Raw genomic sequence first — 12849 nt, 5'->3', positions numbered from 1 at the left:
AGAGAAGGGAAACATACCAAGTTCCGGAATCGTCAGGTTTGAAATAATGCCATTCACAAAGAAAGCCTTTTCTGTACTTATATCACGATCTTTGATCCCAATCGACCATGAATCATCAGGGCATTCAGTTTCAAAATGATTACCACTGCCAAAGGATTGCTGCACCAGTAGAGGCACCAGCAAGGCAACTGATCGGTACTGCACTTTCATAATTGATGAATGCCAATTTAGAGATAGCTAAGTTCAAGAGAACTTGAAAGAAAACGTAAATCCTTTTATCAATACTAAAATCATAAGTGCAGAGCTGATCCTGCTAAAGGAGAGTTAGGAATCATCCGACGACGATGCATAACGGACTAGCCCCGCTTCAGTGAGGTAACCGTAGTATTAGGATATTACCTTCATGAAAGGGCTTGTGAATTGTTGGGTTGTACGATAGACAGCTCTTCTCGGTAAGGCATTGATCTACGCACTCTAGCAGAAAGTCGGGAAGCTGTGAGGGAAAATTGAGCGGGGTTCCTTGATCAATGTCCAACTAGATCCTGTGGTAGTAGGGTATCGGACGGGCTTTCTTGGAATTAGCTGCAGAATTATTAAGCGCTAGCAGGGATACTTGATTGGTGGTCATTTTAGTTTTTTAGGAGAAATCAAAACGAAACAAAAAGAAGGAAAGCTGTATCAAGCAATAGAGTCATTTTTGGAACCTTTGATTTCAACGCAGAAATTCGGAATATACGTATTATAATAAGAGAACTCATACACGGCGCCAGTAGAATCCGACCGAAGGTTCACCATGAACTTAGAGTCGGTAAGTTACCACTATTAAGGCTTATACGCAAATTAGATATCACGGACCGACGTGTTTACTCTGCGGAAAAATTCATGAAGAGTTCTTTCGGCACTCATCATTACATGTGAGAAAATCGATTATGAGGGGATTCAAATGTATTCTAGATGCTTTGAGAAAACTTATCAAATCATAAAAATCTCTAGAGTCAATTCAAATTTGCTGTTTCACATAATCCTTTACACTTTGAAAATTTTCCTCTTGATTGACTGTTCTCTTTATCGGCACCCTCACTACCTTTCGCTCAAATATGATGCCATCCAAAGGGAAACAAAAATCCTTGTTTTCATTGCTTGTTTCCATATTTCAGCATTGTTATGGAATAAAATTCTGCTCTGTTATAAAAACGGACTATTACTCTAGAAAAGAAACCTGTGGGTTCTGGTACCTCTGTACTTTCTATCCGAGATATATGGATCAGGGCCGCCAACACCCAGGAGAAAGTGGCGTTCTTTTCCAGGCAATTGGTCCTCTTCTGAGCCTACCTCGTTTCAACCCCTCTCCCAAACCCCCCAAACACACTAATTATCAACCACCCTCTCACTCGTTTACATTCATGTAGATTGGGACATCTATCCCAGCGATTCTTTAAAATGCGTCAATAGGCCGAAGTATTAACCTTCTGCTTCGGTAGTCGCTGCAGCATTCTCCGTACCAACGATCCAACTCCGATCGGGATGAGAATGAGAACATGGAACTAGGCTCTGAAATTGCTCTCCAGCCTCCTGCTCCTCCTCCACAATCTCCACTTCAGGGCCTTACACTTCCACAATCCCCGATTGTTGTGCAGCCTTCTGCTGTTCCACAACCTCCTAGCTTTATGCCCGCCCTCCCAGTCTCGCAATCTGCTGGTCAGAATGGCCTGCCTGAGTCCCCTCGTCTTGTTTATTTGCCTCCTTCTTTACCTGCATCCCCCTCATCTTATTTCTCTGCTTCCTCTTTCCCTCGCTCTGTGACGGGGTCTGTAGCTAGTTTTGTAAACCCTGTTTCTGGCCCTCCAACTGCTGGCGGCCAGAACTCCACAGGACCCCTTGGCCTTGGTAATATCCCAGCAGATTTGTTCATGGAGATCACTGATCTCGTGGATGATAGATCATTGTATAACCTTTCCTTAGTAACCCGGAGATTTTATTCATTTGCCGCCTCATTTGTTCGATCTCGGACGCTGGACGATAGTCTAATGCCCCCAGGTCCTCTAAGAGGGTTGTACGATTTTGGACGCGGCATGCGGCCTGAGCCCGTTGTTTTTTCCTGACCTAAGATCTTTCGGCAGGGGTCAGACGGAGGTATAGAGCTTTTAGTAGCAGCCATTGGGTTTCAAGATCCCAATGTTGTTTGGGAATGCCTTCAGCATGGAGTAAATCCAAACTTGACCTATCGCGCTGGACGCCGACCTTTGGTCCAATCTATTTCCTGCCTCGTTGTCCTTGAATCGACATCCACCGATTTCAATCCCGCACAATCAATCGTAGATTTGCTCATGGAGTTTGGAGCTAATCCCAATTTTGATGACTGGATGATGAATTACAATGCTATTGAATGTGCAATCCGGGCCGGCCGCGATGATACTATGATTCAGCGATTCATTCGTACCGGTGCCGTTAGCGCTGATGGTAGAGCAAGGGTAATGGGCGAAATTCTTCAACGCTCTTCTTTGGACCCCATAAAGATGGCAATAGCAACAGGTGTAAATCTTGCAGGTGCCAACGAAGCATCTCTGAACCGAACTGGGTCAAGTTTAGTTCACTAGCTGACGACTTTTCGCCCAGGTGCCATATGGGTGAATCAATATATACTCCAATTAAAAATCCCTTCAATTCAGCTGTATAGATCACCTGACTTCTCAATTTCGGTGCGGGACGTGCGGAATGACACCATACAACCTTTGGCACCTCCTTCCGCATCGTGTGACCTACAATAATCTATGTTTTTGATATATACGTTACAGCACTGATGAAGAATGGTAGTATACCAAGTATCAGATCATCCGCGGTCGATCATGGTGATTTACAGGAGTTATGTGGTCGTTCTAGGAAGTCCATAGTACTTGCAGAGTTCTCTTCGTCGCACCAAGAGTTGGAGTGTGAGGAAGGCTATAGAAACACCACTGTCACTCCTTCTACAGCCTTCAATAAACTCTATCTAACAAAAGCGATTCAAGTTGTCACATCAGGGTATTCGCAGCCAAGATATCTAGGGCATGACATATCTAACTGACCGTGAACCTCCTCTGTTCTCCGAGTCGCCTCCGATATAATGATGTCCAGCCCATCTTCCGGGGCCTTTGGACGGGATTCCTGGGCGGGGCGATCGGCTGCGGTCCGACGGTCGGCAGGGCGCATCCGCCTGGGCTTCGGATGACGTCTGGGCGTGTCGTTCGGTGGACGCTTAACTGAATTGGTTAAGTCCGACGGAGTCGTCCGACGGAAGAAAGACCAATTCGAAGCACTGATTGGGGCCGGTCCTGGATTTCATATTGAATACGAGTGCTGTCCTCTGTATTCCAGTTGCTTTCGGAGGGCAGAGTCTGTTCACAGCTTATCCGGAATGACGACACCGAACTGGGCCCTTTCTCGATCGATGTGCACCGCTCCCGAAAACCCTATACTTCGCATCCATTGTGTACAACAGTCACCGCACGAACGGCTTCCTCTTCCTCCTCTTCCTCCCCTTCCTCTTCTTCCTTTTGTTCCTCTTCCTCTCGGTTCCAGGTGAAATTTCCCAATTCGCGATGCCCTTCGTCCAAGCCCACACCCACTCCCTGCACTATGCCGACTCCCACCCCGCGGGTCCGCCCACTCCATCCGGCCTCCCCATCATCTTCATCCACGGCCTGGGATCCTCTCAGAACTATTACTTCCCCGTCCTTCCTCACCTAACCGAAACACACCGCTGCATTACTATTGACACCTACGGTGCCGCCCGCTCGCCCTATACCAATGATGCGGTCTCCATCCCCAGCATTGCGGACGATGTGATCGGCGTCCTTGACTCTTTAAATATACCCCAGGCCGTGGTCGTGGGTCACTCCATGGGCGGCCTGGTGGTGACCGAGCTGGGTGCCCGGTATCCGAACCGGGTGCTGGGCGTGGTCGCGATTGGCCCGACGCATCCGTCGGAGATGTTGGTCTCGGTGATGGGAAAGAGGGCGGCGACCGTGTTGGAAGGTATGACTATGACTCTTTCGTGCCCCGAAGTCTTCTCCTCCAAAACATGACTCGAGCGCGAAGCGGTTTGCATGTGACGCTAATCTCTTTTCTCTTCTTTTGGTGCTTTCCAGTCGGAATGGAGTCCATGGCCAACACGATCCCATCTGCGGCTGTGGGTTCGCGCAGCACCCCACTTCAGCGGGCGTTCATCCGGGAGCTGTTGCTTGGCCAAGACCCTAAGGGCTATGCCGCACTTTGTCGCGCCATTGCGAGCGCGCAGCCGGCGGACTATGCGGCGGTGCGAGCCCCGTTCTTGTTGATTGCGGGCGAGGAGGACAAGTCCGCATCGATAGAGGGATGTCAGCATATCTTCCAGCATGTCTCAAGCGAGAAAAAATCACTCGAGGTGTTGAAGGGCGTGGGCCACTGGCACTGTATCGAGGCCGCCGACGAGGTAGGCCAATTGATTGCGCAGTTTGCGAAGGGGATTACTCTTTAATACAATTCGAGTCACGATATCATACACGTATATTAGAGCAAAACTCTGCTAGTATTCACAGGTTTTCTATACGCCACTCCTCCTCATAGCTTCCAATCTCGAGACCTGTGGAAACAGAAATAGAAATAATAGAACAGAATCCAGACGAAGTATCATAATGGGATCTCCTGATTTTAACTTGCTACTTGTTTTTGGGCTTGGATTTTCTTTTCTTTTCTTTTCTTTTATTTTCTTTTCTTTTTTTTTGTGTGCCATTATGCCTCAAGTCATGGAAATATGTACGGAGAAAAATGCGCTATTATCCCTCAGAAACCCAGAACCCGAACCGGAACGATATGCAAAACAAAACTCCTTCTCACAACCGCTTGAAACCCTTACGTGGTCTTGGTTGCGTCGCAGGCCACCAGCTTGACGTCATATTCCAACTCAAGACCAGCTTGAGGGTCATTCTTGCGCTCAATAAAGTCCACAACCAACGAGTCCTTGACGGCAAACACGGAGTCGTTAGTGAGATACTGATCCTTACGGTCGAAGATCTGGGTAGTCAGAGGGCGATAGCCATCGTAGGTAGCCTGAAAACGGGAGTATCTATTAGTTTTGGGAGGGGGGGAAAGATTCGGTCAAGAATGGTGCCAAGTCAAGCAACTTACGATGATGTGAATGTGCGCCGGGCGGAAGGGGTGACGGTCCATGAGATCAAGCAGCTTGCCCGCGGGGCCTGTTCAACACAATTAGCCCTTGCGCTTCGGATACTGTGAATTTTCACCAAAGAGGGCTTTTTAGCTTACCATCATTAGGCACCGGATAGGGAGTCGGTCGCAAGCAATAGAAGTAGTACCGGCCGTCGGCATCGGTCTTGAACTTGCCGCGCAGGTTGAATTCAACTTGATCCGGATCTTGCTGCTCATACAGACCATTGGTCGATGCCTGCCAGACCTCGACCGTCGCGCCGACCAGCGGCTTCTTCGTGGTAAAGTCGACAACCTGGCCATGCATGAAGGCCATCTCACCGTCCTTGGGCTTGGTCACGACGATATCGGCGCCGTTCTCGCGGTACGGGGTATCGGCACGGAAGAACGGGCCCAGGATGGCCGTGGCGGTGGGCGCATCCTTTGCCTCGTCGGCGAGAGTGAAAGTGATTTCGTCGACAAGGCTTTAAGTCGAAAAACCATCAGTGGCCTGTGTCAACGCGGGGATCGCCGGGGTCGCGGAGGCGGGACTAAGACTTACGACTCCAACCCGATTACATCGCACACCAGCTGGCCCTCGTTCCGCTTATCATCGCTCATCTGCCCGGCCCAATTGAGCATTTTCACACCGGCCATCCACTCATCCACGGTGAGTTCATTCTCGCGCGCAAAGTCGTGCACATGGCGAATCAGACCTGTCATCAGCTGTCGCAACCGGGGCGAGGTTTTGGGACCCATCGCATTAATGACATTGTCGGTGAAGTTCGGATCAAACCTGTGGGTAGCCATGGTGTTGGATCTTGAGTTGGTCGCCGGATATGATCAGCTGAGGTTAAGACGACAAGAAAGACGTAGTCGAAAAGAGGAGGAGAGTGGGGGAGTATGCGATCTGCCCAAGCTTCTCTCTGCGTGACTTATATACACCACCCGAGATCCGACGGGACTTTGTGGTTTCACTTCTCGAGCGGCAATCAGCGGATCCTCCCACTGCCTTTTTTTTACCCTCGTGTCATTCAAGCTGACCCCGGAGTTGACTAACGAGTCGCTGCTTATTCGAGGAGACCCCGCAAAACGGTGGCGTAAGCGGCATGATTGGCGCAAGGGCGCATCGGAAGTGCCGACCTGTCGGGTAAGTCGTCAGTTGGTCGGATCGGTTTGGCCGCGGGGCCGCTTCCGATTCCCCCGCAGTCGGAAGTGCACCGTGACAGGGCCGGATAAGGAAGTATACGGCGAGGGGCGAATGAGCAGAAGCCGATAATCATCGCAATTGTAATGAATGATGATCGGGATTCAATAGACACTTCCTAGAGGTTGCCTTGAACTGTTGCTCGCATGCATATAGTGTATTGCGCATGACAGATATCTAGAGATACGGATATATATGTGGGGACAGCGCTCGACTAGTCCATGCAGAGACGGCTCAATTGAGTTCAAAAAACCATCTTACACCTATTTTGTAGGATGAGATAAATAGCTATAAGGGTCTCGGACATCCATCGCCTCGGGCATTCATCGCCGATGCTTCGGGGTCCCCTTCTTCGTCAGATGCGCCGGTAATTCCTGCAGCATCTCCCCACGCTCCCAGAGCTTGCCCAGTCCAGCCTTACGCTCAACCACTACGTCGAAGAATTCCACCGGCACCACCTTATGCAGATTGCCATCGGCGTCGTTCTGACCGCTCGCAACCGGTACCCCCTCACTCAGAATGACCCCATTTTCACTTCGCCAGAACGGACACCCGGCCGCCAACGCTTTCTTGAGATCCAGATAGATCAACACTTGTGCGTCACGTCGCATGCCCGAAATAACCTGATTTGTATCATCCGGCGCAGCGTTGAGCTCGCGTGCGATCCCCTGCGCCGCCAGCACACTCGCGAGTGATGGCCCGGTGGCGAAGTGTACATGATTACGACCCATACACCGTAATCCACCCGAATGGAGGATATCCGCCCAGCTGCCGTGAAAAGTGCCATGAACGACGGTATCGGGGAGCTTGGACTCATCGGCGAGGGACAAAGGCTCGAGAAATGAGGCGGCTTCCACACTCTTGATGCTGTGGCCTTGGGTCGCGCGGATCAGGAAGTTGGAAGGTTCGACATCGGTGACAGACAGCGCCTGTTGGGTCGCATTCGTTTGGTCGTCCGCGGTCGAAGGCACCTCCAGCACAAAGGCGGAGGGGTGCCCGCTGCAGGTGGCAACTGTCTCATCTCCTTGTTCCTTTAATCCAGGAACAGTGAGAGGAACTGTAGTGGCTCTTGTAGTCGAATCGGTAGGCTGGGAAGAAGGAATGTGGAGGAGGGCAAAACGTTTCTTGTCGGAGGAGTCGACGGCGTGTCGGATTTCGTCAAAAGTGACGTTGAGGGACTTGAGCTTGCGCCATTGGAGCTGCGACGGAGGCCTGATCAGCAGAGTGGCCAAGATGAAGGTTTCATAGAGCCAAGAGATAGTGTACCACGTCTGCCACGTTCGCGTAACCTTGTGCGTTCATCTTCAGTCCTTCCTTCTCCGCTGCATGCCGCAGCAGCAAGCTGAGGGCCTTGGAGACCTGTACCTCGCGGGGCTGGTGTCCACCACCCCGGCCACTTCGCTTGTCTCTGCCCTGTTGTCCCATCACGGGATTTTTGCAAAGGTCGAAAGAGTGTTGCAATGGGAAATAGTTGCGCGACAGCGTGTAGGGTGGGGGATCGTCAGATTTCGCGGAGCTTTAAAAATGTCTGGCGGGGCCAACGTGCGGGTCGGGGTCCGATTTGAGTAGTAGATGGACAGTCAAAGCTGACAATTGACTCATCCAAGATGATTCACAAAATCAGATACAGGGACGGTGTGAGTGCACGAGGAATATCTAGAGAGAGAAAATCACGACAAAGACGAATGGGGAGCGACAAATTCGCGCGTTTCTTTTTTTTTGGATTTTTCGATTCAAACGTTTATCGGAAACTGATAAGGGATAAATGATATACGATAAACGATAAGGGATAATAATAAACGTGGTACGGCGGCGGGAGTTCGCGATTAGGACGCTTGACATCATCGCCCGCGATAAAACAAGTCTTCAATGGATCCAATTCGTATCTTGGATTGAGTGCCACGCAGTTAGAACGATGGGTATAGAATAACAGTGAAAATACACATTATAGACATTGCGCCTCCCCATAACTACCTATGCAACGCCGACCTCTGTCCAACCCTAGCCATTTCCATCATCGGTCGCAGATGCAGCTGCATTCGGCCACAGGACACACTTTGTGTCGCGTGAACCAATCTCGCGCATGATGAGCGTGGAACCCGTGGTTGCAGTGGATGCAAAACACCACAAATCGCTTCATAATCTCGACTTCGCTAGTCGAGTGGGAATTGGTCTCTGCATCGGCGGCAATGCTTGCGCGCGACATCGGGTCCGGCGATCCCAGCCACAATGTGCAGACGCCGCAGCGGGGCATATGCCGGCCACAGCGGGGACATACAGTCCCGGACATGGTGGCGGGCCCGAGTGGATTGCCGACTGTCGGGTGAACGGTCTCGACAGTAGCGGAGGGGGAAATTTGAGACGAGGCGTCGTGTTGAGTGAGCGGGCGAGTACAGTAGTTACAGGTTAGACTCACTTGCTGCGGAGGTGTAGGTATGAGCTTGCGCCCATCCACTGTCACAGCAAACCGACGAGAGCCGACATCAAACCGAGCACGCTCAAGTTGGAGTTTCCAAGAGTTCATTTGCCGCCGGTATGTTTCGCGCCAGGCCTCAAATTGGGCGGTGAATGTTTTACTACTAATGAGGCGAGGCACAGTATGGCTCATGGCCAGTACTGGGGTTTGGACGTCGTTGAATTTTTCAATGTAGGACTGGAACAGACCCATTGCCAGGTGACCTAAACCAGTAAGTACGATGCCCTCAATGTCGCCTTGTTGCATCACCTCGGCCGTGATATCTTTCAAATATTCGGTCAATTCACCATCTGGAAGCCATCTTAACGCGACCTCAACCCGGTATTTGAGGGGTAGAGTGGTCTCCTTGATAACAGCGTGCCAGTCGCCCTTGCTTACAAGAGCAAGAATTGCTCGCGCATAGGGGTCGGTGAGTTCCTTGGAAATCTCAGCGCAAGTTTCCTCCCAGTCTGAGCTACTATCACCCTTTGCAGCGCCAGCAATGGCCATAGCCAATAATTTATGGGCCGGTGTGGGTTCATTGCTCCGAAGACCAAGGTATGCGAGCTTAGGCTCGTCCTGGAAGACAGCTAGAGCAGCAGCCTTTGTGTGTTGGTTCTCAGAAGACAAGTTCTTGACCAATTCCTCGAGTTCCCGATGTGACTGTGGTGCGCCACATAGACGCAGACAGAAGCGGCGGTGTTCAGGGTATTCGGTTTCACAACCTTTGACTTCAGGCAGACTCAGCTGCTCCACGAGTTGAATAACAGCCTCAGAAACGCTCTTTGGATCGTCGCCCTTCGAGCTAATGCGACGCTTTTCAAAGCCATGGCCTGCGATTGTTGTTAGTCATGATGGTTTAGCAACGACGAGCAGCGTCAGAAACGAACCCAAGTCGTTGTTCCAGACATTGCTGACTCCCAAGTAGTTCATGTCCAGTCCATTGATCACCATATTTGTCCCCGAAGAGTCTGCTCGTGCCCCTAAAGATTGTTAGACTGAGAGGTACCTAATCACTGTCCCACAGTGTGACTTACGTTCCACCCAGCTCCAGAAATCCTGGAGGGCGGAGTCTTCAGAAACAATTTGCCGGTTCTTAGCTTCATCGAACAGATACCCCTCTTTACATCGAGACTGACCCAGCGTGGAGATTGTTAATGCTTCTTTCGCAGTGAGAATGTTCCCAAGCGTGCCCAAAGTCACTGCACGCTTCCGGAATTCTCGGCTTGAAATAGGATCAGAGGACAAAGCTCTAGATACTGATGGCCTTTCATCCGACGAGATTCCATTGCTCCTTGAGCTCGTTAACACACGAGCTCTGATGTTCTCTATCAGCGCAGAAACGGGCGATATCTGATCGGATAGTGGATGAATGGTTCGGATATCTGTAGCACTAGATGAGATACCGCAAGCAAGGACGCCCTGTGAGGATAAGTCCACGGGCGCACATGGTGGACGGGCCGTGATAATTTGCGGCGTTCCATTGCCATCTAGCGCGATGGCACTGGGCTGGGGTGAGATGTTTAGATTCAGGAAATCAAAGCAGACAACTCTCTCCTTTTCCTCGCAGCCACGAGTCGGGTGGTCAAAAGGAGCGCATACATCCCGAACATATTTCGTATAGACCGGTTCGGGGTAGTTTCTGAACGAGCCCTGGCCCAGGGTTTCGTCAATGGAAGATCTATACTCCTCAGATAAATGGTCCTTAGCAATATCAAAAGTCTTGAGGTGGCCAGTATTGGATAGTGCCCCAAGATACCCCCGGTTTGTTTTTGAGAAGCGCAAACTCCATATCGAAGATTTTGAGTTGAAGACATTCCTGAATTGCAATGCGGATGAGGGTTGACTCGAATCAGGGCTGCTTGTCGATGAGCCAACCGATGGCGAAGCAAGTCTTGATCCCACACGACGATCCCAAACGCAAATGGTGCTCTCGTTGGAGGTCGCGCAGGAGGCTATATAATTTTCGTCAAGCCAGTTTATCGCCAAATTGTGTACACAACGGGAAGGAAATTGCAATGAAGGATTACCAGGACCCTCTGCAAAGAAAAGGCAGTGTTAGCAATGTTAAGGGGAGAGGTATATTTGGTTACGAAAACCAACCTCTGAGGTCATAAATCCTAACAAATTGGCCCTTAACACCCGTCACCACTGTATCCGGTTGATCTCGAAAGAACTTGATACTTGTAATCGGTTCAGAACTGGCCAATTTTCTCAACGGTTCAGGGAACCCTTTGCTACCACCCGCTGGACTGAGTCGCTGGTTCACATCCCAGATATTCAAGCAGAAGTCGTTACGCACGCGGTCAAGACCAGATGCCACAAGACCATGTGTACTGAAGGCTACAGCATTGCAGTACCGCTGATTTCGGACGGGAAAGGAGAGTGAGTCCTTCGCATTGGCGTCTAATCGTAGGATCGTGGCCTCGCCGGATGACTGGCCGACGGCAATCAGGTTCTCGTTGGATGTGGACCAGTCGAAGGCGCGAAAGAGAGGAACATCCGTCAAGGTAGATACCACTTCATGTTGGAGGGTTTTCCCCAAGGCACTATAGCCTGTAACTCTGCAGAGACGAAATGCCTTGCCGGTGACGTCGACAGAGAGGAAGCGCTGTTCCGCGGCAGTCGAACTCGGCGACCAGCGAATAGCGGTCTCCATGGGTGCTGAGCCCCTCGTACAGGAGGCTTGTGAGCTTCGGTCAGATACCGCGGCCTCGCGTCTGTAACTCTAGACAACCAATGGACTCAAAGACGAGGAGGAGATGGTGGGCAGGAGGGACGCGGTATCGTCACTACGATCAGCCGCGCTCTCATTGGCTCCGCCGATCTGGGGACGGGCCGATGATGCGCCGACCGGATTTCTTTTTTCGCGGCACGCAACGCCGACTTTGTCGTCGCCAACAACAATATGTCTGAGATTCGAGGCAATCGCAGCTCAAAGCGCAAGGGCCGCGATGGCTCCGATGATGCAGCACCCCGCAAAAAGCAGCACCGCCCAGCTGCGACCACTCTGGACGACGATTCTCAGTCCGAAGATTACGGCAGCGCGAGCGAAAAGATCACCTCAAGGTCGACCAGCAAAGCCAAGGGAAAAAGCGCGCCGCGCAACGAGAAGGAGTACCCTTCGATCAATGAGCTGAAGAAACGCATTCGGGATGTTAAGCGCCTTCTGAACAAAGGCACCTTGCCTGCAGATGCTCGCATTGTGCAAGAGCGAGCTCTAGCCGGCTACGAGCAGGATCTCATGGATGAAATAGCCCGACGAGAGCGGTCTTCCATGATCAAGAAGTACCACTTCGTCCGCTTTTTAGGTATGCCAGAACAGCTACGCTTCTAGTTTCTTGCTAATCAGCTATGCATTTTGAAACAGACCGCAAGACCGCATCCAAGCAATTGAGCCGACTTGAACGCCATGAGAAAGACCAGGATCTTGACCCAAAGCAAAAGGCTAATCTTGTCCGCAAAATTCATGCTGCCCGCGTCGATTACAACTACACGATCTACTACCCCCTCACCGAAAAATACATCTCACTATATCCGAAGTCCAAGGACGAAGCCTCTAATGAAGCAGATGCCATATCCGGATCTGAGTCCGATTCCAAGGAGCAAAAGAAGACAACCGATTCAAAGCCCGCTATTTGGTCTGTTGTTGAGAAATGTATGAAAGAAGGAACTCTTGACCTCCTTCGGGAGGGCAAGCTGAACATTGGTCCAGATGGGAAACAAACCCAGAGCTCGAGCGACAACGCTGCCACAGACTCACTTCCGGCTGAGAAGATGTCAAAGAAGGAAGGGATGACCAAGAAAACCGTGACGTTTTCAGGGAAGGATAGACGCGCTCCGCGGGAGGACAAGAGAGCTGACCAACCCGTCAAGCCAGCGCGGAAAGATCACAAACAAGGACGACAAAAGACATATGAAGCTCCGGCACCGGATGACGGGAATGAAAGTGATGGTGGGTTCTTTGAGTTTTAATTGCGATCGACAAACCGAAGAGCATAGCAAAGTGGGTGTTCAGTGTGTC

The 12849-nt window shown here is 50.9% G+C and overlaps 6 protein-coding genes across 6 annotated transcripts; 3 read left to right on the top strand and 3 right to left on the bottom strand.

Annotated features, from left to right (window-relative positions):
• Positions 1 to 793: 793 nt before the first annotated feature.
• Positions 794 to 2102, top strand: N7462_009157 (uncharacterized protein; the record flags this gene model as incomplete). The annotated part of the gene is made up of 2 exons (XM_057080871.1): positions 794 to 808; positions 1569 to 2102. The coding sequence occupies 2 exons, from the start codon at positions 794 to 796 to the stop codon at positions 2100 to 2102; spliced, it is 549 nt and encodes a 182-aa protein (XP_056931199.1).
• A 1292-nt stretch (positions 2103 to 3394) lies between these two features.
• On the top strand, positions 3395 to 4495 carry N7462_009156 (alpha/beta fold hydrolase; the record flags this gene model as incomplete). The annotated part of the gene is made up of 3 exons (XM_057080870.1): positions 3395 to 3429; positions 3479 to 4014; positions 4128 to 4495. 3 exons carry the CDS (start codon positions 3395 to 3397, stop codon positions 4493 to 4495), a joined length of 939 nt encoding a protein of 312 aa, XP_056931198.1.
• Positions 4496 to 4869: 374 nt separating this feature from the next.
• Positions 4870 to 5973, bottom strand: N7462_009155 (intradiol ring-cleavage dioxygenase; the record flags this gene model as incomplete). Its single annotated transcript, XM_057080869.1, has 4 exons — positions 4870 to 5067; positions 5146 to 5213; positions 5284 to 5648; positions 5726 to 5973. 4 exons carry the CDS (start codon positions 5971 to 5973, stop codon positions 4870 to 4872), a joined length of 879 nt encoding a protein of 292 aa, XP_056931197.1.
• A 720-nt stretch (positions 5974 to 6693) lies between these two features.
• On the bottom strand, positions 6694 to 7795 carry N7462_009154 (tRNA 2'-phosphotransferase; the record flags this gene model as incomplete). The annotated part of the gene is made up of 2 exons (XM_057080868.1): positions 6694 to 7569; positions 7637 to 7795. The coding sequence occupies 2 exons, from the start codon at positions 7793 to 7795 to the stop codon at positions 6694 to 6696; spliced, it is 1035 nt and encodes a 344-aa protein (XP_056931196.1).
• Positions 7796 to 8384: 589 nt separating this feature from the next.
• Positions 8385 to 11484, bottom strand: N7462_009153 (uncharacterized protein; the record flags this gene model as incomplete). The annotated part of the gene is made up of 4 exons (XM_057080867.1): positions 8385 to 9658; positions 9716 to 9808; positions 9863 to 10864; positions 10929 to 11484. The coding sequence occupies 4 exons, from the start codon at positions 11482 to 11484 to the stop codon at positions 8385 to 8387; spliced, it is 2925 nt and encodes a 974-aa protein (XP_056931195.1).
• A 249-nt stretch (positions 11485 to 11733) lies between these two features.
• Positions 11734 to 12800, top strand: N7462_009152 (Efg1 domain-containing protein; the record flags this gene model as incomplete). The annotated part of the gene is made up of 2 exons (XM_057080866.1): positions 11734 to 12136; positions 12196 to 12800. The coding sequence occupies 2 exons, from the start codon at positions 11734 to 11736 to the stop codon at positions 12798 to 12800; spliced, it is 1008 nt and encodes a 335-aa protein (XP_056931194.1).
• Positions 12801 to 12849: the final 49 nt, after the last annotated feature.

Source organism: Penicillium macrosclerotiorum (assembly GCF_028827735.1).
Source record: "Penicillium macrosclerotiorum strain IBT 26536 chromosome Unknown utg000008l_segment0_segment0, whole genome shotgun sequence".
Lineage (NCBI taxonomy): Eukaryota > Fungi > Ascomycota > Eurotiomycetes > Eurotiales > Aspergillaceae > Penicillium > Penicillium macrosclerotiorum.
Note: the sequence above shows the minus strand (reverse complement) of the source record. Positions and strands in the feature narration are given on the sequence as shown.